At 36.3% G+C, this 23,518-nt stretch overlaps 1 protein-coding gene across 10 annotated transcripts in view; it reads right to left on the minus strand.

Moving 5' to 3' along the window:
* LOC117411380 (utrophin-like) overlaps positions 1–23,518 on the minus strand; it is a 236,303-nt gene that overhangs the window by 6,434 nt on the left and 206,351 nt on the right. For 8 of the 10 annotated variants that reach the window (XM_034018795.3, XM_059025174.1, XM_034018792.3 and 5 more), the window contains 11 exons: positions 22,800–22,957; positions 21,510–21,676; positions 20,081–20,192; positions 14,715–14,851; positions 10,714–10,752; positions 10,414–10,479; positions 9,599–9,664; positions 6,079–6,237; positions 3,457–3,703; positions 1,335–1,443; positions 886–972 (listed from right to left, as the gene is read on the minus strand). In XM_034018795.3, coding sequence (XP_033874686.3) covers positions 886–972; positions 1,335–1,443; positions 3,457–3,703; positions 6,079–6,237; positions 9,599–9,664; positions 10,414–10,479; positions 10,714–10,752; positions 14,715–14,851; positions 20,081–20,192; positions 21,510–21,676; positions 22,800–22,957 — 1,347 coding nt within the window. The remainder of the gene's footprint in view (positions 1–885; positions 973–1,334; positions 1,444–3,456; positions 3,704–6,078; positions 6,238–9,598; positions 9,665–10,413; positions 10,480–10,713; positions 10,753–14,714; positions 14,852–20,080; positions 20,193–21,509; positions 21,677–22,799; positions 22,958–23,518) is intronic. The other 2 variants (XM_034018793.3, XM_034018799.3) reach the window with 1 other exon arrangement.

The following is a 23,518-nucleotide window of genomic DNA, read 5'->3' on the forward strand; positions in this document are numbered from 1 at the left end:
GATGCAAGTACTGTAGTGGCTATTCAATTTTGTGAGTGAGCTTTTACTGTTATGCAAGTACTGTATGTTGTGCGTCATTATTGTTAGCTGCAACTTCACTAGTAATGAAACACAGCATAAAAAGTTTTATTTCAAATGATGCTAAAGAGGGAGTCTTAAAAACTTATGTTCTGGTTATCTATTTGTATTTTTTTTTCTTGTTGTTTTTGAACAAATGAACAAAAGTTCATCTTGAAAGCAAGTATATATACATGCACACTGTTTATATTTATGACCGCACTGAAACTGCAACTTTAATACACAGTGGGCGCAACTTGCTGATATTTTATTTATCATGTATTCAAAGAAATTACACAATGATATCGCAGAAGTCTAACGGAAGCCATGATAGTAATACAGTATTTCATGTTAGATTTCAAAATGTCACATTTTTCCATTTTTGTCAGTTTTTCATTAAGTAAATGGAAAACTACAAAGCGGTATGTAATTTAATATGTGCACGTAACATTATTCAGCAGGTTTCATTTTGAAGCAAAATTAGTTAATTCTATAGGGTGATGCAAAAGTTGTGGCCATAGCTGTAATATACTCAAAACACCAGCTATACAGTCTTTCCACACCTGTGGACAAACCTATTGTTCAATACAATAGACTGAGCATAAACAATAAATAAATAAATAAATACATACATACATTTAAAAAACTGTATAAAAACACCAGTTCTTCAAGCACAAAAGGCAACACATTTTTTTTCTTTGATTTGATAAGAAAATGTTTAGAACTTTCTGTAGACAAGCACTACATGGTGCAAGGTGGGATATTGAATACAAAAAATAAAAAAAGGAAAATGTTGTCCCTTTTAATAATGAAAAGGACCGAACTTACGAATACATGCAGGAAAGGTGTTATTGATTTGCTCCATGACATCTGCCAAGTCTGTGCCAGTATTGTGTGAAAGGACTAACAAGTCATCTGTAACCATGACAACAAAGAGAGCGAATTCAACACAAAAGAATTTGAGAAAATACTTGATGAATGCACAATGCACCTCCAAAACATTTCAATGCAGCCTATTACTGAGAAATAACAAGTATTATTATTAGTATTATTATTATTATTATTATTATTATTATTATATTCCATGAAGAATCAAGTAATCTAAGAAAATATTAAACCATTTAAGTTTTCTACAAAGATTTAAATTACAAAAAACCTACAGTATAAGGGACATCAGTGATCATTCTGAAAAGCTAAGCCAAGAAACAGAATGCAACGCACCATTACACTGCGATATGTACATCTACTGTATGAATACACAAGATGCTTGGTCTTACCTGCATGATCCACGTGTGAACCAATGTCCTGATTCACTGAGTTGTTCACGAAAGAATGCTCAAGGGGAGTAGATGACGAAACTCCATTTATTTGGAAATCGGTTTCAGGCTGAAATAAAACAATAAAGGCAACACGTTGAATTATGAAAACAGCAATTGTGTGCTCCATTATGTAAATTACAACAATATAGACATACAACTCAAGACTGTTTGGCAGAAACCATAACACTGAACAGTGGCTTAAAATGTGTTGAAATACACAGCTGCAGAATGAATAAAATGTATTCATGTCAGCACAGTCAACCTCAATGTCTGTGTTTGTCTTCTAGTGGGAGATCAGCTTAATTCTTTCTTAACTCTCGTGACCCCTTATCAGTTAAAGAGGTAATATTTTTGTGACCTTTACTGTAGACCATTTTTCTTTGCAAAGTTATAGAGCTGGTTAGCTGATCCTTAGATTTACTATTTTACTCATGCCGCCAATTAAGTCCTTCCCATAAGGATGAAGCTACTCTACAAGTAGATGTACAGGCAAGTCAAATGCCTCTACCTAAACTCTTTAGATTTTAAAAGTCCGTTCAGCACCACGGTGACAACTAATGAGAAAACAACATTTCCACACACGTGAGGCAGCATCCGTCACATACGCCGACAAACCGCCAATTATATTAGCACGACTATATCACTTCATAACACAGGCTGAGATGCAAATATAGCAGCGACAATGGAACTTCCTCTGCAATTTTACCTCAGCTTGAAGCAATGCAATATTTAAAATCGGGACAATACGTTATTTAATTGCTGTCAATTGACCACATGCCATAACCAGCACCTGAGACTATCCTCACTGCTGATTTTAGTATAACAGTATGTTGGCAAGATCTTGGACTTTGACTTCCTGTTAAGAGGGTAGGGTAAGGCACATAAATTAAAAGTAGGGCAATGCTTGCCCTAGGTTTTACTCTTTATTTCTGTAACTTAGAAAAATCCATTAAGGTGTCGGTCTTGTTTTCAACAATATTGAGTAGTAAGTGTTCACTTTTATGACTGGAAAATTAATTATAGCAAATCATGACTTGACTAGTTTCCTGCAAGAAATTGACCCCCTTCCCCTTGAGTCAACTCCAAAAGTATACCATATGGGGAAATAAGCACTTTCCTCTTCATTTGTTAATTTGTATGCTGCATTTGTGAGTGCAGTTGCATTGTTTTTATAAAAACCATGCTTTTGGTTGGGCATCAAGCCATGCTTAAAAAAGTTAGTCAACACAGAGTGTTGACAAGCTTGAGGGTGCCATTTATATGCTGTAAAATGCATACTTAATGGGACCTTGAAGGTAAAAATTATGCATGTTCCAGGAAAGCAAAATGCTGCAGTAATGAACCTTATAAAACTGTCATTATCATAATACTTGTGTGGGCTAAAATTGAATCAGAAAGTCATTAGTGTGGCTCCATGAAACAAGGAATGCTAAACATAACAAATAACTTCTATACTCTTTGTAAGGTCGCTGTTGTAGTTTTACTTAGTTGTTCCTTTCTGCAACAAGTTTATTTTAATCACTTTTCAAGTTTACTAAGGAAACTTTGATAACAAGCAACTAATTCATAATTTGGCAATATGTGGCAATGACTAGCGGTCATAAACACAAACAAAGATTGTAAAAGTGTGCAACCTACATATTTTTGGTATTTAACAATTTCATGTTGTTTATTTGTAAAAGGTTTTAACAAAGACTAATAGTACAGGACAAAAGGCCATTTATATAGTGGTCCAGCAGGTACAGAAATATTTGTGTGTGGCAGTCAAAAGGTTAAATATGACAGATTTGGAGACTGCTGAGGTGGAGATATTTTATCTATTTCTGTAAAGTGGTACGTCAACCAACACCACCTAGATTCTGATACTCAATAACTAAATAACTTTAAAATGTCTGCTAAAAAATGTCCTCACCAAGTTTCCTCAGAGCTGGATAAGCGTTTCTATAGATGTAAAAATGACCTATGTAGGCATGTATAAAAAGTCAGACGGAGAAGCACCTCCTTATATCCCCATATTCGGAGACTCAATAACTTGGGAATGCATGTGCTGTAGGCCTGTGTGTGGGTGTGTTGAAACTACCTGCTCGAGCAGCTGCCGCAGCTTATGAAGCTGGGACTCCAGTTGCTTGTTATGGTCTTCCAGAATCTGCATCCTGGCCTCGAGCCGGCCCTTATGCTGCCGCAGGAGTTTGGCCTCGGCCAGGAGTTCTGCCTCTGCTGGGCCGCTGTGCTGTCCAGAGACCACCGAGTCTGGGGACGAGGGCAGGGAAGAGGCGCCTTTCAGACAGTGCTGCTCCTTCAGGTGTTCGTACTCTATCCTAAGATTCCTGCAACACAGAACACAAAGCAGGGGATGCCATTTAAACCTTATCTCAGGGCTGATAAGATAAAAGCAGTGCAGTACCCAAGTGGCCAGTACATGAAACTGATGAGTCATAAAGATATGGGCACTTGTAAGAAACTGAGCTCAAACTAATATCACAGGCAAATGGCAAAAGATAAAAGATAATAAGAGAATGAGAAAAAAAACAAATCATGTTTCTTATCTCTCTCCCGCACACACACACACACAAAAAGGTAGACAATTCACAGCACAGTATTACATTTTTCTTAATTTACTTTATGTGGGACTGAAAAAGAGTTTCCAGCAGTAAGGAAATGAATAAGCTCATATTATTTCAGATATTATTTGGATGAGTACAGCTGAACAATAGTTTGTTTTCCAGTTATATTTTGGTTTTAACCCACACCCCCGCTCTGGTAGGAAACTAGTCACCTAAAAAAAAAGATGATAGCTACAGTAGGTAATACATATTGAAAGAGAAGGAGAACAGAAATCCTGAAGATGCAGTGCGCTAAAAAAACATTAATAGAATATCTACTTTTTTTTTGTTTGTTTTCACCTGTGTGCATATGAGGGACACTGACCCAGTTTGTTGCTATTTTTAAAGTACTAGGTGAGACTAAAAATGTGTCTATCTTAATACACTGAGGAAAGGAAAGTTGCATGACTAAGATTAATTTGCTAGTTACATATTTGTAAACAATGCTGACCTATTTCAATGGTAGAATACATTTAATTTAATTTCTCATATGGAATGTGAATGTACAATAAACAATTGCTTAGAAAAGCCAAGACAGGGTGTGTGGTAAGACATTGACCGTTAGGTTATCATCATAACCCTGGTTCCCTGAAATAGAAATGTAACCATTACCTAATGGGTGTTTACCTCCTAAGCCGAAGGCTGCCTTGTGCGTTACCATTAGGAACCCCAGTAACAAGTAGCTAGGGGAGAAACTCACCTCTATGTTTTAAGGGTCAACCTGGAAGCCACCCTTAATAATCTAATTCCAAAACCAGGGTTTTTAGAACCTAGTAAAGGTATGGGGAGTAGTCCACACCACTGCTTTCAAATGTCTCTCAAATGTCTTTGACAGATGCACTCTGGACTAAAGCCCACGAAGTTGCCATGCCCCTGGTGGAATGAGCTTTTCTGGAGGGGGCAAGTTGGCTCGCTCATAGGCACTGTTATCCATTTGGACAGCCCATAGCATGAAATAGCTGCCAAATAGACTTGCAGCCATTCAGAGGCAAAACCCAGAGCTATAGGCTTGATGGGGTGGGATGCCATAAGGTCCCCCGCACCTGTCTGAGCAGGTTTCGGCGCTTGGGCAGTCTCCACGGCTGGCTGCTCAGGAGCTGTATGAGGGCTGAAAACCAGTTTCCTGGGCCAATAAAGGGCTTCTAATAGCACCCTGCCCGGTCCTGTCTGATTTTCTCCAGACACCGTAGGAGCATTGTGGGCAGTGGGATGGCATGTAACTGTTGCCTTGGCCACAAGTGTTCCAAGGCATCTAATCGTCAGTGGGTCCCTGCCTCCTGTTACGGAGAAACAGAGGGGACAGTAGGTCGATTCCTGGGAAGCAAAAAGATCTATCTCCGCTCTCCCGAATCTCTCCCAAATGAGGCTCACCACCTCGGGGTACTGGTTCGGTTTGGTTCGGTACAGGCGCGGGAACGGAGCGGAGCGGGTCGGTGACCTCGGTAGCAATACGGTACGGGTCTACTCGGTTCAGTTACCGCGGGAAGCCCGCCTGTATAATCTTCTGGAAAACACACAGTCTGTACAAGTATGAGAATGAGGGAAGCCTGCTTGTTAGAGCCCTAACAGCCTTTGTAATGGTGATGCAAGCAGTGACCAAAACGGTAACGAGATTCTGTGGGAGAGACTGCAAGCAATCTCAGCCGAAGCGTCTATCTCGGTCAATGCAGAGCTCAGAGCTGCTGAGCCCAGCACTGATCCATAACATTATTTCCTTATGCATAGCAGTATTCTAAATCTATTGTGAAGTTCCACCACTTGTTTTACAATAGTTTCATGACACTTGGCAGTATCAAAGAGATGTCAATAAACTGAAAGACGTTTAAATTTTAAAGGAATTGCCCAAAATAAATCAATGCTGAGCGCTATCATTTCTATTTCTGAAAATTGGCCAACAGCTGCATATTAGTAAGTGCCCTTTTGTAATAAAAGCCTTTGCAATGTACTGCACTTTTAATGGTCTGAAAGAATTGTCTTCCACCTGAGTGAGCAGCTTTTTCTCCCTCTTTTGTGGTCAATGTACGATTATATCCAGAAGCTACAAACTATTCCTTCACCAATTACCTTTTAAGTAAGCTACTAGGTTTGCTGTACTGTACCTCTGCTCCTCCTCGAGTTTGGCAATGACCCGCTCCAGCTCTCCCCGCTCCTCCTCTTCTACGGCCTGCAGGATCTGTGCTGGGCTCTGGGGCTGGCTGAGGGGCAACTCTCCACCCAGTGTCTGACAGTATTGCAGGATCAACATGTGCTCGTCCTCCCTACAAGCAACAGGAGACATTTTATAGTGGCTCTGAGGTATAGGAGCTTGGGAGCAGCGAAAGCTGCAGGATAATTAAATCAGTGGTAGACAATCCACTCAAAAGTATTACAATAATCACAACAGTATTTATAGGCATTGCAGGCTGCATTCATAATGCATTCACATGCTAGAATGCTATGAATGTTATATCGCCTTTCAACACATAACATTTCAAGCCTCCCAACTTCCAGTGCATGTGGACCAGGGGGGATGCTCAACCTCTTAGGTCAATGACATCAATTTTGCATTTTATTTTTTTGCTGCATATATCCTCCATCAACAACCACATATGGAGGAAACACCTCCCCAGAATCTGGTCCACTTGAGCTGAAATGACCGCTATTCATACGTTACAAATCGATGTCTGTTTGATTAAAAAACATTATACTTATGCACACACAACAGCACATGTACACATAAATATGCATATACAGATTATTTCTGACATGTTATCTGTTATACAAGTTCTATCAACAGGTCATTATATTTTAAATAATTTCACTATTTCAATTGCTGAACTTTAACAAGACTATTTCAAACCTATTCATGGTCAATAAGTAAAGATAGCTATTTAATCTGAGATACATATCAAATGCCTTGATGATAATTTAATGAGATCAGTTCTATTCACAGAGGATTTAAAGATCCAATTAAAATCTATCCAAACTGAAGGGGGTGAAAACAATCCAAAATACAAAGATACAACTTTAGAAGCTCTGCAAAAAGTCTGGGTGTCCTTGATTAACCCAGTAAAGGTTCAGCTAAAAAACAACTTTTATTTAAAAAGTATCGACAGACCTGTCGAAGGACTTCATGGGATACCTACTGGTATTTAATTAAATGTTTCAGACAAAGTAACCCTACTGTTATGGTAAGCTGACCATACTGTACGTAAACAAACATCCTTGATTACAAAGCAATCAACATTACTATTTTTATAGCTATTATCACTCTCACCCTTTCTCAGTTTTTCAAATTGTATTTTTAAAACTTCAAAATAGAATTGTCGTGACAAATAGCAATGCTTCCCTTGAGGAATACATAAAGGGAATGGCATCTCCACTGGATGTTTGGTAAATGGATATGTGAACTAGATCTGTAACCTTGATATGGTCAGTGGTTAAAATAATTTTGCAGTGAAACAGCTTTTTTTTCCCCCTCTCTACTTGGATGAATAATTTCTCCACTTGGATGAATAAGAGTATATATCCTTCTCTTTCACATTTAGCGGCCTTCATGCTACTAGTTCATGTTTCACACTACAGAATGCATTATTGACATTTTTTTCCCGGCATTTTTTCCATGGTCCAACATCGGTACATCCTGCGATAACTTTGTCTTTAAACATTAAAACAAAAACAAAATCATGTTTGCTTCTTAAACAACACAATACTTGCGTTTTATTTTATTTTTCTTAAAAATATTTCCCAACATAAAACCAATGTCACCTTATAATAATTGATTTTGAGTTTCAGTGTTTTAAAATAAAATATCAAACAGAACGAAATTTCAATGTACCATTTGTAATTCAGTAATATGAGAGAATTGGTCAGGGGTCTGAATACTTTTGCAAGGCACTGTATATATATATATATATATATATATATATATATATATATATATATATATATATATATATATATATATATATATATATATATATATTAAAAAAATCTTTTAAAATGGTGTGAAATACATAGGCTGTAATGTTGCTATCCATTGGTGCTTTAAATCCTAATTGAAGGCATATTAAAGGTAAATCTGAAAAAAAGAAATAACAATCCTTCCTTTCCAGTGTATTTTTTAATTTGTTACACTCAAGGTATAAGCACATATCAGCAACGTTGCTTACAAAAAGCTCATACATTATTTGACATACTCTGGCCTCAATGGGCTCTAGTCACAAAGAATATGTATACAACAAATCAATTTAATATGGCTTACGAGAACAAAAAAAAGATTCTCTAGAAAACGGTTTTTGATTTAAAATTTATCAATTTTCTTACAATACTTATCCTGCTTATATAATTTTATGACTGGAAATTTTAAAGGACTAAATATCTTCTAAATACTGAAGATGTCATGCTCGTAATCTAAAAAATCAGATAGTCTCTTCTTTTAAGAGGCAGTCTCAAGAGAGAAATCTTTGAAACGTCTGCTAGAGAAGTATGTGGGAAGCTGAACTGTTTGTAAACCTCCAGAGGGTGCTGTAAACTCTTCCATTAGGAGTTGGTTGTGCTCTTTATTCTTCAGTATGTGGGTGGGCGTTTGTTTTATATTAACATATTTGTAAAATTAAGAACAAGCTATTAGAAAACTGGAGGTTACCAATAATTTAATAGTTATAAGAAACATGCCAATACAGTTCCCTATTTAGTTTTATAAACACAATTCTTTTTGACATATCCAAGATTCTTTTTTTTGTATATTCTTTATGCAAGACGCATCCTCTTCAGCCTCCTCGATCTCAAACACTCCCTAACTCCATTCAATGGAGGCGCTGATCTTTGAAGACTCCTTGTTCTCATCTGCAGTCCTTAGAACTTACAATACATTCCTTGGCAGGCATTATTTTGTAACAATAGGATAATCTATAGTAAGATAAATCTCCATTAAACTTTACCTGATTTTAGATGCACATAGTTTTATGTCATTAAAAACAGAAATGTTTTTTTTTTTCTTGTCCTGTTTGATTGGCACGAACCAATAATGCAAAACATACTCTAAAATAAATAAAAAGATGCAGTAATAAAAAAAGCATGCGATTGAAAATTACAATGGAGGACGTTAGCTGGACAAGCCTGATAATTTTGTATGCTAAAATTCAGATGATTCAAACCAGGGAAATAAAAGACTTTTTCGCTTTGAGCAATTTGAGACATTTCGTCAGAGAAGCATATAATCCTGCCTAATAACAACAATGAGTGCAATTGACAAGCTGTTTCACTCCCCCCACCCCCTCCCCAGTCACTGCCACTGCCCACCGGCAAGTACCAAGCCCTATCTATCTTACTTGCATTTGCACATTTGGCTCTTTTTTTTTTTTTGCATGAGTAAGAATCTGACTTTAATATAATCTGTCAGTCTTGGCTAAAAGTATTTAAATCTAAACTCAAAAGCTAGCACGTTCATTAATTAAATTACAGTGTAAGTTCATGAGATTGATGTTCTGATTCTACCCACCTACTTAAGGTCTCCCCACATTTAAACACCATGAGTTTAACATTTGGAAGTAGTCCACACAAGTCTGGTCAGGCTTGGCATTCTTCTATAGCCATCTCTCTTTCAGTAACGGTATCCGAGAGCCGAAAATTACTTACATACTTCCTGTTGTGGAGCTGCCGTCTGTAGGCAGGGATCCATTTGACCTCTCAATCTGTGCCAACCTAAACAGAGAAGATCCCTTAAGCTTAAACTAACTTTTTTTTAAAAAAAAAACTGTTTTAAACAAGACTCTGCCAACACTAGCAACTGCAGGGCCTGAATTTCATTGATATAATGCTTTTCAATTTATTTTATTCACATAAACTGAGAATTGGATTTAATGCATTACCGTAAAAATCGTGTTATAGGTCGCACTGGCGTAAAAGTCGCTCCCCCCTTTTTGAGACTTCAATTTTAGGAAAACACCTTTTTTGTGTTTAAAATACTTTTTTTTTTCCCTACATGCTCAACACCGATAAATAAAGAAAGATACACAGGTTTAGTTTCTAAATAACCCTTTTGCAAGTAGGGGCTAATTCCACATATGCGTATGTGTGGTGTGTATATAGACACACACACTCGATTACCCTGCTTTTTTAAACAGTAGGAACTGAAAAACATTTATTTGCCAGTGTGCCGCAAGCCTTCATCAGATACACCGTTCTGCACATCCTTGGTCAATCAAAGACAGTTTGGTACAGGCCGTATATCACTTGGATAGAAATGTTTTCATAATGTGGGCATCTGTCTTAAGAATCAGGCGGAGAATAGCTATGTACTAGACTGGAATGGCTTTCGGTCACCACAGACCTCGACAGGTATCAAACAGTTAACAGGAAATTAGAAGACCATGCTATCACCATCTAATAAAACAGAAACAGAATCTAATCAAGAAATCATTAAAAAACGGCATAAAAAGCAAAGTGAATACCTGCTTGCATAATGCTCTATCCTGGAATGAGTGTCATCATGAGAGAGTTGTGGAGACTGCAAGAGTCTGCAGGCAAACAATGAAATACATTTACATGATTCTGCTCAACAAAACAATGGAAACAAATACAAACCAAAAACAAAAATTGTGGAACAATAATGAGAAAATGATTTATGAGGGAGTGTTACTTCTACAGCTAATCTACTAAGGATTGAAAAAGCTGTAAAGCACAGTTAAAAAACAAAGGAAGTGTAGGATGCATGATCGGCATGCGGAACAGAGGAATGTGCATATACTCACTCATACTGCTCCGGACACATACTGATGAGTGTGACAGGACTGCAAGAGAAATGATAGGAAACCACAAAACAATATCTTTAAGTCAAAAAAAAGAAGCAGGCAAAGTAGAAATGTTCTTATTTGCCTGGCTGTACTGTATACCAGCAAGACCCATAAGAGAACAAGCAGCATAAGCTGCAAAGCTAGAAGTACATTTTACAGGAGCACAAAGGTTGGTTTAAAGAATCGTTTTTGCCTTCAGCTATGAAAACAATACTCAGCACTGTATAAAACAGATTATGTGTTTTTATCCTTCAGGCAAGGACACATTTGTTTTGTTACAATTTAATTTGTTATCATACATACTAAATAAGAAATGGCTTTTTTTGTATTTAGTGGGAAGTGGTTAAATAAGCAGTTTTAGCAGAAAACAAACTATTGTTCATAACATAGTATTGGTATTATTCCAAGCAGGTATTCTTTTTTCAGAATATACAGTATAACAAATTATACAAGTAATTTATAAAAAAATAAAACAATGTATAAATACATACACACACACACAGTGAATTCTCGTTAAAACGAACTCTGATTAGACAAATTTCCAGACAGTACGAATTTTCTAAAAAATAATTTTAGAATGACTAATTAATAATAACTTGAATCCACATTAGTGCCTCTGTAATGTATTTTAGTGCTGTTCGGGGACTACAGGTCCCATGATACCATTTTGAGTTGCCATAGTGCTCACACAAAAAAATGTGCACTATCCTTGCAAAAGTGGAGGTGTTGAAATCTGTGGATAACGCACCACCATACAAGAAAAAGAAAGATTTTCAACATTCCCACAAACGCTTTCTCAAACGATCTAAAAAAACGGGATACAATAATACAGGCTTATGAACAGCAAACTGTGGATGCAAGTCGTCAATCATGGGGTTTCCATGCAAATTCTTTTTTTTTAAACTCAAGACATTTACACAAGAGAAATGTCTTGTGTAAAATGCTTTTATGGGTTTCCGTTCGCTCAGTTTATTTTACTCGAGTAAACCAGGCTTTTCACCCGACGTCATGCAAATGAATGGGAGTGAATCTAAGCTGCTGTAATAAAAGTAAAATACCTCATGCCGGATTGGTTAATAATGTTTTACTGCTCTTGCCCAAATTGTTTTTCAAATGTCATTACTGGGGTGTCATGTCGTTCGTATACTGTTTCAACTAATTTATCTTACGACTCATTAATTAAAAATGAACTCGGGAGGTATAAAATGAAACTGACCAACAGGTATTGCAGATCACCATGGCTGAAAACCGGCGGAGATATATAGATATATCCCTTTCATTCAGGCAATACAGCATATAGGGGATCAGGTGATGCTGCGTTACTACCCTTGCTTAGAAACCCTACCCGTCCGGACGGCTGACAGCTGCTGAGAAAGCATTTAACACCACGCTTGGGCAAATATGGGTAGTGGACACTTGAAAAGAAGGTGACGGATACCTTCTGAAACACACTGAAGTGCATTAGTTCATTCCCAAAATTGCCACTGCCTGCTGTATCCTGCATAAACTCAACAACAAAATGAGATGTTCAGGTATCAGTGGCTGCCTGTGAGACAGACAGGGAAGGTTACCAGTGTTGCCAAGTCTCATGAGAAAAAAAAGCAGCACCGCCTTTCAGAACAAGCCCAAAACAAGCACAACCTATGTTGAGTGGGTGTTTAGGCAAATTACAACCCGCGACTCTCAAAAAACAAGCCCAGTCCTGCTTATTATAAGCAGACTTGGCAACTGTGAAGGTTACCTCAGCCGCCAGTTTCAATTGGACAGCAGCGATCTGAGGAGGCTCGTGCTGTCAGAGATTCTGTCCTTTCTTTTAAGTTGTGTTGGATTTACTGTTGTGTTAAATATTAATGATGCAAACAAATAAAACACAATCAATACGTTCATTTGCAATTATATTTGGTCAGTTCTGAGAGGGCATCAACAACTTGTTGGATGTTGTTGCGCTGTTTTGGGCAATCGAGTTGGCTCATGGCATCCAGTTCACCAACTAGAGTCAACTCTCTTTATACCTCCTGGTAAGAGCCATGGGCAAAAACGGGCAATAAAACCTTCTATGTTTGCAATAAATTCAAACGTTTTATTTTTTTAGTTATAAATAACAGTATCTCCAGGCCATTTTAATAAAATACTAATATTTTTTAAAACTACAGTACTAGTTCTTAACACAACAGTAGGTCTACTAGTGATGTTTTATTATCTTTTCCCATCTGTATGAAACATACATGGTTACTTTTGAGGAACAGTTTATACTTTTAAATATAATTATAATTCTAAATGTATAGTACTTTTCGTTGTTTTGTAATAAAAATTAGATTTCAGTGTACTGTAACTGCAATAAAAACTGACAGTATGCATTTGGCTTTAGATTCTCGATGATAGGAAATACTGAAGACATTATTTTGCTGGTCCCTTGAAATTTGTATTCACGAGAATTGACTGTGTGTGTGTGTGTGTGTATATATATGTATATATATAACAATATAAATAATTACTAAAAACAAGGCATCTTGTACTTGGCATAAAGTTCACTAAACACACAAGGCAACATGATTTCCTAATGCACAATTTAAAATGAGTTTATCAATTTGAATATGATTTGTGCTGCTGTAAATTGTAAAGACGTATTCTTGACCAGCCATTTGTCACCTTATTCAATAGAGCACAGGCCACAATAAATATGTAAATATGATAATGCACACAATACATCAATGTAAATTGTTTTCCATAGCTGTTTGTGGTGTGAAATTACTATCTGTACTCTTATGAAAAAGTTGAATAACCAAGAAGAAAAAGGTCCCCAGGGATTTTTCTAATACACACTTCTGTACATGAGCCAAGAACTGATTACACAAAAAATTTGAATGTTTTTTCAGCAGCATGTATAGAAAAAGAACCCTCAAGCAGTCTTAAGCTTTCCTGACCACACAAAATCATTAAAACATTTGAAGTAACAAAAATAATATATTCAGTTTAAGATTAATCGTTAACAGGGTCAATATCCAGCAGCTGTGAACAAAGGAACGTAATGAACAGATTATGTAGCTCTTTTTTTTATAATAATAATAATAATAATAATAATAATGAGAAGAAGAAGAAGAAGAAGGAGAGAGAGAGAGACAGCCTGTTTTTTAAAATGATTTGAAATGATTTTGGCAGCTTTATTTTCATTTATTTCAGCAGTATCATATACTGTGAAGCTAGGGAAGCTTTACTCGGTCCACTGGTTTGTTCAATTAAGAATGACCTATAGAAGCAGTATCTCTAAAAGCAGGTGCCACAAAAATAAATAAATAAATCAATCATATTTTTTTCATGGCGAGTAAACATTTTAGAAATAATTCTCCATTAGATGAAAAATAAATGAAAAAAAAATACTTGATATGATCTATATAAATGTACAGCCATATAACAATTCTAAAGAACCTTTTTTTCTTAGGAGGAAAAGTATTCGACACAAACAATAAGAACTTTGTTCATACTCTTTCTATAGTAACAGCACAAACATCAATATTAAATGGTTAAATGTAGGGGAATATCAAACATGTACTGCAAGAAAAATGGAAACAGATGATGCCGTACATCGGGTAACTGCAGACATTACCGGCTAGATTGGAAAATAATTAAAAAATGTATAGTCATGCATCCTTAAATGAGCAGAAGTAATAAACATTTTGTTTATAAATGTTTTAGATACAAGATTGGCTCAATGTACCAATAATGTAGAAGAAACATTACTCTTTTTAAAAAGGCTACTTGACAGAATGCTACAGATTTACAACATAGTCTAATGGCACTTAAAATTCAATATGGCAATTTATGTTTCACTTAATGGATGCCATAAATCTAATACCTAAATCAAGTCTAGAATTCTGACAAAATATATGACTTGCAGTTCAGAAAAAAACAAAAAACAAAACAAAATGAAAACTGACAAATGCCATGCCTTCAACACTTACGTTTCCATGTTATCACCCTCCAGTACTGTCTGCACTGGCAGGTATCCTAGTCGAGGGTGTTTCGAAAAGTACTTCTTGGATCTAAACTTGTTTTTCAGTACCTTTGTAAAATCTCGTACATCTTCCCCGGAGGTTGTCTGGATCATAAACAAAAGTTTTCATCGTTATTAGATTAGTAAAACATGAAACTGCTTATATTTATTAAGAACCATCCACATGACTTTATGATGGCTGCAAAGCAATACTATAAATTGTTTGTGATGTTGTTTCATTTGGATTAAAACAGTTTTAAAGTCCATAAAAAAACTCTGCAGTGCACTTAGCAGATTCCATAAATTGCATAATTTTTAGCAGCATGTTTTATTACTCAGTCAGTACACACATTAACAGATTATTTGTTTAGCACGCCCCTGAATATCACTGGATGATAGTTGAATAATTTTAATGGACTAATATGGCCAAAAAAAAAAAAAAAAAAAAGATTCACAACTGTTTCCACATAATCCATTTTATCTTGTGTACAAAACACATGATATTTTCTTGTACCTTACATTGCCAAGCTTTAACAGGCATTTAGCGCAGTTCATGATTTAAATGCATTTGCCCATCTAGTTTTCTGTTCAAAATAATTGCAGTTGTTAATATATGCCTTATCACTAGCTTCAATGAATGCACTAGCGCAGCAGAAGTTACTATCCGATAGAATAAGGAACATTGATAACCAACCTAGACCTGAGTCTAGGTGAGTGAAGGAATGTGACATCTAAGTGATTGTCTTTAGGTTTAAATGAAAATTAAGCCAAAACCGTAATTATACAATACTTACATACTGGAAATGATTAATATATAGAGTAAAACCTTTATTAAACTTGTGCATCTCTACTTTTTAGAAACAGTGCCACTGTCAGTAAGTCTAGAATAGTAAATTGCCCAAAGAAGAGCTTAAGAGTGTATCTAGAAATTGAGTATACAATTAAACAGTCATTTTAAGACTTCAAAATCGAAACTGTGCAGAAACATTAATAAAAGATAACACCAATGTCTGCACTGTAGTCTGGAAATTACAGGTATTGTAGCCATTTAGAGGCAACATGCTTTGGGTACGTGTCTCAAGAGATGACACGAGCAGCTATTTAAATCAGCAAGTAATGTAGCCAAGCAACTGTTTTTGTGTAAACAACAATGCTCTAGCAGTTAACTCCAGTCCCTGGCATGCAGCTAAAAACAATTAAAGTAATCTGCTTCCCGGTGAAATTTGTTCTGATTAAGAAAATTAATTTAACTAGCAAATAGTTTCCATAATGCTACATTCTACAATCCATTAGGGAACTGAAAACATTTTAAAACAACAACAAAATAATAAATAAATGCACTTAAACCAGACAACTGAGCGTACACATTCACAAAACCAATCAAGTAGTGCAAACGTAACGACTACCGTCTGCCTTGACAGAACACCTTTATAACACAATTTCAATCGATTCAAAACAGCTAAATGAAAACAAACTGTAAAAGAAACGGACGAGACAGCCATTTCCAGAAATTGCCCACACAACCTGCACCGAAACCTAACAGATTAACCTTAAATTAAGAAGGAAAGGTAATTTCCGTTCATATATAAACTGAAACTCTCCAGCTGGACAGGAAAGGAAGCCTTTTATATCACTCATAATAATTCTACTGGGATGCAACATCAGATGGAAACTCTGACTAACTCGAAATTGATTTTTTTTGGGGAGACCATTCAAAGTCTCTAAATAGTTTGGCTATAAAGCATCTGCACAAGGTCTCATTTTCCAAATTACACTATTATAACGCAACAGCAAATGGGATGTGAATGTACATGGTGATCTTATGTTTTTGATGTGAATATGAGACACTGTAGTCATGGACCAATCTAATTAGCAAACCAGTCTATTAAGACTGCTGGGTCCTTGACAGTTGGGATGTAGTTATGTATGCAAAATAAGTTCCCTAGAGTTGTGAATCAGTCAAACCTGTGTTAAAAAAAGGTAAATAATCATTAATTAGAGTTACAGTTCTATATTTAAAACAGCAAACATTACCATGATAGAACTGATAGAATGATGGAGCTTCAAAATAAAAAGGGTGGGTGTTTTTAAGATACTAGTGGCAAGCTATATATTTGTTCTCCCATCCCATGGTGTGACTAGAAAGGTTGTTACAGATGCAAAGATCATATTCTTCAGGCTCTCTCCACAGAGACATTGAAATGAAATTTCAAATACCATCTTCTGTACAAAGCTACTGTTGATTTTTAATCAAACTGTGCAGTGTTTGGAAAGAAGTCAAGGTTCAGATCACACACTATTGCCATTTCTATAATTGTCCCAAACAATGAAAAAAAAACCCACATTTGCTTTAGATAATTGTTGCTATGTGGAAGTGAATGTTTAGTAAGAGTCTGTTAAGAAATTAAGTCAAGTAGACAAATGTTTACCTTCTTCAGTGTACAGATTAAAATCTGATGGAGCATTTTAAAGTTCTAGATCAGGGTTTCCCAAACCTGGCCCTGCTGGTTTTCACTGCAACTGAGTTTCTTAATTGAACCCTTAATTGAATTATTCATTAACTTAATTAGACCTTTTTCATTGTTTCCAGCTTTTAAACAGTTGGGGATTTCAAGTTAACTATACAATTTTATAAGTAACTTGAAATTGGCAACTTTTTAGGAGCTGAGAACAATTATAGCCCAATGGATAAGCACAAGAAATAGGCAAGATTGTGCACTTTTACCTAGAAATGTGAAACTTTGCATACTTATACAGCGTTAAGTGCTGAACATTTTCTGTTATAGTGTCAATTGATCAGAGCCCCGTGACGGCCTGTAGTGCCACCTGGTGGCCAATGCGAGCAAGCACTTTCCAGTTGAAATGTTTGACAATAGTTTAATCAATAAATGTCCAATTAAGGTTTGTCAGCTCTTGAATTGGCAAGCAAGAGTGACAAAATGAGTGAAAATCTCTGCATAACATTACGGTATCTGTTTCATTTACATTTTGGCCTGTGGTTTTCTAGGTTATAGTTCTTGGCACTTAAACTATAAATCTGCCTTTATACTTGTGGATTAAAATTATATATATAATATTCTTATTTCAAATGTTTCTGCACTAAATTGGAATTGGAATTGAAAAATATCAGATATACAGAATTTTTTAAACTATGTTAAGAACAGTAAAAATAGTAAAGATGTACATATCACATGAATGGGAGTTATTCTATTTAACTACACAATTTTAGTATTATTTAATGGACTGGAATTCAAATTGAATTGGAATTGAATATTTATGGGTAGAATTGGAATTGACCAGATTGAATTGAGGTGGAATTTTAATTGGAGTTAGAATTAAAAATAGTCCTGTACTTTTGTCAGTCGATTCTGACACCATATATAAAGCCTGGCGAACAATTGACAGTCATTCTTTGCAGATCTAAGCTTCATCTGAGCATCTGGATTGACTGACTGCTTTGGCTGATCTATAAACATTGGCAGCTTGTTATGAGGTAATGTCTCATCGACTAGCTTTGTACATTCAATGAGTCTCTCTTTTACAAAAGCTTTATATTGCTGGAATCCCACCACTTTGATTTCTTTAACAGTCTTAACAACAGACGCATCAGCAATATCCTTGGTCATCAGTGACGAGAGTTCTTTGCTATCATCTGAGAATGGGTTGCCAAGATCTTTAATAGTGCCCACCATAGAAATGACATGCGTTTTGAACCTTGCTTGAAATCCGGGTACTTGCTCATGGTGTTTGGACTGTGCAGCACTGTTTGCATGCTGTATTTAAATTAAGGTACCAGTCTTGCAATTTCTGGACCACCAATCATCCATCTCCGAAGAGCTTATGGGCTTTCCATTAGGACAACTGCCCCAACATCCCCTTTCACCATCTTCTTGTTTTGTTCATGGGCCTGATCCAATGGCAGTGCCGAAAATGCATGGTCTGTCTTTTGGAATGTGAATTTCCCAGCTTCAAATTCTTTGACAATTTCTGGATGCATGACTCTGAGTTGCTGCATGTCCCATATATGCACGGATAACCATCGGGAATAGTTTGTGTGATTCAATGCAAAGAACCATGGCATGAGTTGAATGAGTGACTCAATGTACATTTGGAAGCATGATGACCTCAGAGATCTTAGCTGCCTAAAAATTTACATTTGGTATCAAAACACTGTACACTCTAATTTGCTATTTCTTTAATACATAAACAAGTAGGATGCAGTTTATATTTTAGGTATAAGAAACTGTCCCTGAGATAATAATGCTATTTACAGTTTTTAACAATTGCTAAAGTGCATTTTTAGATACTACTGAAACAACAATCAAAACATTTAGCTCAAATACCAGAACATTTCACATTTTCACAATCAAGTACTGTATGTGTTTGAAAACTCCTCATACACCTTGAAAAAAAATCACATGCAACACACCACTGCATTTAATCCCTCAACCAAAGCAATTTGACATTTTAATAATATAAACAGTATATTCACATTTTCTTTAAGAGCCTTTTTATTGGAATAATGGATTTTTGCAGGTTTTCCGTTTTGTGGCATTTTGGGAATTTTTATGTTGAATGGGACGGGTAAGGTTTTTGGCAAAACGCTCAATGCAGAAACTTTTGAAACAATAATATTATATATCATTTTAATCCACAAGTATGAAACCAGATTCATAGTTCTTTACAAGTACCAAGAACTATAACCTAAAAAACCACAGGCCAAAATGTACATGAAACAGATAATATTATGTAACGATTTTCACTCATTTTGTCACTCTTTTGCTTGCCAATTCAATTAATTGGACATTTATTGATTAAACTATGGGCGAAAACATTTCAACTCGTAAAATGCTTGCTCGCATTGGCCACCAGGTGACGCTACAGGCCACCACGGGGCTCTGATCAATTGGCACTATAAAAGAAAATGTTCAGCAACTAAAGTTGTATAAGTATGCAAAGTTTCACATTTCTAGGTAAAAGTGCACAATCAATGTGCTTATCCGCTGGACTATTAAAAAGGTCTAATTAATCACATTAGTAGCCCCGGTCAGCCCCAGATTTTCACAAAAGAACAGCTACAGCTCAACTGTGGATCAAATTAAATACATCAACCAGCGCTCCATGCTGAGAAAAAAACAAGGATATTATCGTAAAAAGCTGAATCTTACCTTGTCCTTTTGCCAGACTTCTACTCACATGTACTGTATATGAATATATACTATATTTGATCTTTAAGGCTTATAGTGGATGAAACTTAATTAAAAAAAATCACGTGAACCAAAGGAAGGATTACTATATTGAATAAAAGATGACTAGCATTGAAATGGGACTCACAGGAGTACAGTATTCCACCATTGGATTGTTTAATTTGTGGCCCTTGGCGGTACGTCCGGAAAAGAAACAGCTTTGGCAGACATCATAGTTGAAGTGCTTCAGACTGCGGTACCTGGAAAGAAATTTAAATACAATATGTGATGCATTTTCCTTTGATTTGAAGTAAAACAAACACAAATAATAATAAAAAAAAAAAACAGAATTGTTTTGCTACGATTGATTAACCTTTGTCAGAGAAGGAAAAAAGATCAGCACATGAAATGTAAATCGTTTATTTGATTTTTTCTCCTTTATTTCAGCCTTTTATTTATGAGCCACCAAAGCAATGGTATACAAAAACAAAAAACATTTATACAGTTTTTTGATGATTTCGAAAATAAATGTGCACATTTGAAATGACTGGAATCTGATGTTTTTTTTTCTGTACCACATTTTATAAAGTAACACACCACACACATAAATACACACACCTCCTCAGGACAGATTACTCTTTAATGAAACAAAGAGCATAAAGCAGGTCACAGCTTTCGGCCCCTTTGCTGCAATATATCACTGACATTTCTATAAAGGTTTCTGCTTTGTCAAATGTCAGCTGTAATGCATTACCAAAATGTTTACTAACAATTAATGTTGCTAAAGAAACTGAAAAGTAGAATAGATTACATTTTACTACATTATTTACCATGGCTGTCTGGAAAATGCAATGTAAAGAGGAACTGTGTATCTTCCTTTTTAAATCAACATGCCAAAAGAAAAGTCTTGTCCAGTAAGACATGCTGTTGGGCTATCAGTGCTGTTACCTACATTTTAGCACTACAGCCTTGTATACCGGTATACTACCATAAGGAATAAACGAAAACAAAAGGCAAGCAAAGCTGGTTTGACAAAACAAAATTGATAGGGGCTAAACCTTTTAGTGTTCAAAGGATTCAATAAAATTGCAAATCCATAATACCCCCCCCCCCCAAATAAAATTACTAAAACATAGATTATATTGAGTGTTGAATGCTTGACCTACACTTTTATCATTTGAAACTTAGATCAATACCAAATACATTTACATGGTAATGTCAGATGACAAAACATGATTTAGGCTGGTGTTGCTAAATTCATCATATTATTATTAGTTAATGTTTTGAGATGCTATTGTTCCTGTAATGATGCAGAATTCTGTTAAAGCTAATAAGGGAACCTTAACAGTTTAAGCCATCAGCTAGTAAAACATCAGCCATTTCCATGACGCATGTGTCACGTTTTAGATTGTTCAGACCTGCATTGCTTGTGTGATTCCACTCTCCTTAACAGGTTAGAGGTTTCATACATGGTTTACATGCATTCACTGTTGAAATACCTATCCAGCAAATACACCTAAATGATGCAGTGTTTCATGACTGGAGGAAGGTGCCTATGTTCCCCAGCCTCGTCTCACCTGAATCCGACAATCGGACACTCTTTACAGATGTTACACTTGGCCTGGTGCTTTGCTGTCTCCGCTGCAGCAACGCGATGTAAGACAGGAAGCCAGACCATAGACTGCGGCTCCAAGCGCATCCAGTCCACAAACTGCTTGTGCTCAATCTCTGCCTTGTTCTGGGTCTAGAAAGCAAAAAATATATATAATAAAGACACACTGCTGGGATGTGAATCATTCAAAAGAGCCATAGAGGAGGAGGAAACAGGGAGATTGATGGATCTGTGGTTTCTTATCTCAGCCTATGCTACATTAAGAGTATTAAGGATACCCTACTCAAGTTAACTGGAGCCAATTTAAGCAGCTGCGTGAACAATGCACCCACAGTACCATAGCACCTTTATACTAGAAACATCTGTAATTGAAGTGGGCCTGTTAAATACATCTGCCTTAACATACTGAATATGTCTTTCAATTTAAGAACATGTGATATTTTGGAGCTAATTGAATAAGGATGTTATTTTTTTTTTAATTGAGGTTCTGAATTTTAGCATAATTGCTATTTGCTTGTTACTAAAATAGTCCACTAATGAACAGAGCTTTGGGTATTACCAATTCTAATTCGCTTATGCTGGGTATTCAGAGCATTAACACTTCAAGACGGTACCTTACAATGCAATATCATAATCATTTATATTTCTGTGCATAGCAGTGTATCATTAAAAATGAGCTTAGCTTCCAGTTTATTTTGCCCCTGATTTTTTTCCAAAATTTGAAATGTCCAATTATATATTTGTTCTCCTCTCTGCAATAGTAATTCCCCACACAGCTCAGGAAATCTGAAGGTTCAGTGGCTGTCCTCCGATCCCATGACCAAGCCAGCTTCCTCTTTTACATCCAGGAACTCAAGAGCAGATGTCAGCGAGCTACCAACCTCTGCAGGGCAAAGGCCAGCCCTGCAGGTGTCCGCTTGTGAGCTCACTGGGCACCTGGCCAGCAAGGTTCGCTGTGGCCAATGCGACACTCCCTTCCGAAACCCCAGTGACTCCGCATAGCCAGGATGCGAACCTGCGCTGTATGACTCACCCAGCACACCACAGGGCTGCGCTTTTACCAGGTGAGCCACTTGGGGACAGCTTCCAGTTTATTAATACACTTGTAAGGTTTTATTTATTTGTTGGCTGTCTGTCACCACTGGTTGAAAAAACAGCACGTAGACAGCTATGTTTATTACAGACGTATATGCTAAAATGTTCAGTTTCACAGTTCATATTGAAGACACTTAGCCTGGGGTTTGGGTACACATACGTGCAAGAAGCAGCTGCGGACGCTGGGTTCAATGTTGCTGCCTCCAAAGGCAGCCACTTCTCCTAGCTGCCGAGGGATCTGGATGGCATCATGAAGCAGCAGTCCCAAGTTCCTCTGATCACACATCTCTGTAGGGCCAGCGACTTGTCTAAAAATATCTGTGAACAGAAATAGAAAAATCAACCTAGGCAACCTATTGGTTCTCAATTTACTTTTCTACTCTGTTTAAGTGTCTATTTTTGAAGATACACAATTTTAGGTTTTCAATGGTCTTGAAGCCTTAAGAGTCAATTTCCTATTCTGAACCTTATTTCTAAGAATGTGTGGCAGACACGCTGAATAAAGATGAGTCGATTAAGTTCTTACATCACACTTTCCTGAAGGGAACAACACTCCCACACTGAGTGTGCTGCTATCTCTCCAACTGACAGTGGCTAGTGAACCATTTAATTAAGCATCAAGAAGTGCCAAGGTACAATTGACAGCCAACTCTACAATGATGGAATACAGACTTACAAGTACGGGAGAATGAAATGCTGTTTTAATTACAAAATGTAATACTAACAATGGTTACAATACTTTTTTGTGAAGAATGTGAATAAAACTAAAGCAGTCTAGAGATTAGACATATGATTCACTTATATGTCTTCAGTTTTGTTTCATAATACAAGTGATCATCTGTATCAAAATCAATAATTATAATGGATTAATTTAACAAA

The sequence above is a fragment of the Acipenser ruthenus genome, chromosome 6 (genome assembly GCF_902713425.1).
Source record: "Acipenser ruthenus chromosome 6, fAciRut3.2 maternal haplotype, whole genome shotgun sequence".
Lineage (NCBI taxonomy): Eukaryota > Metazoa > Chordata > Actinopteri > Acipenseriformes > Acipenseridae > Acipenser > Acipenser ruthenus.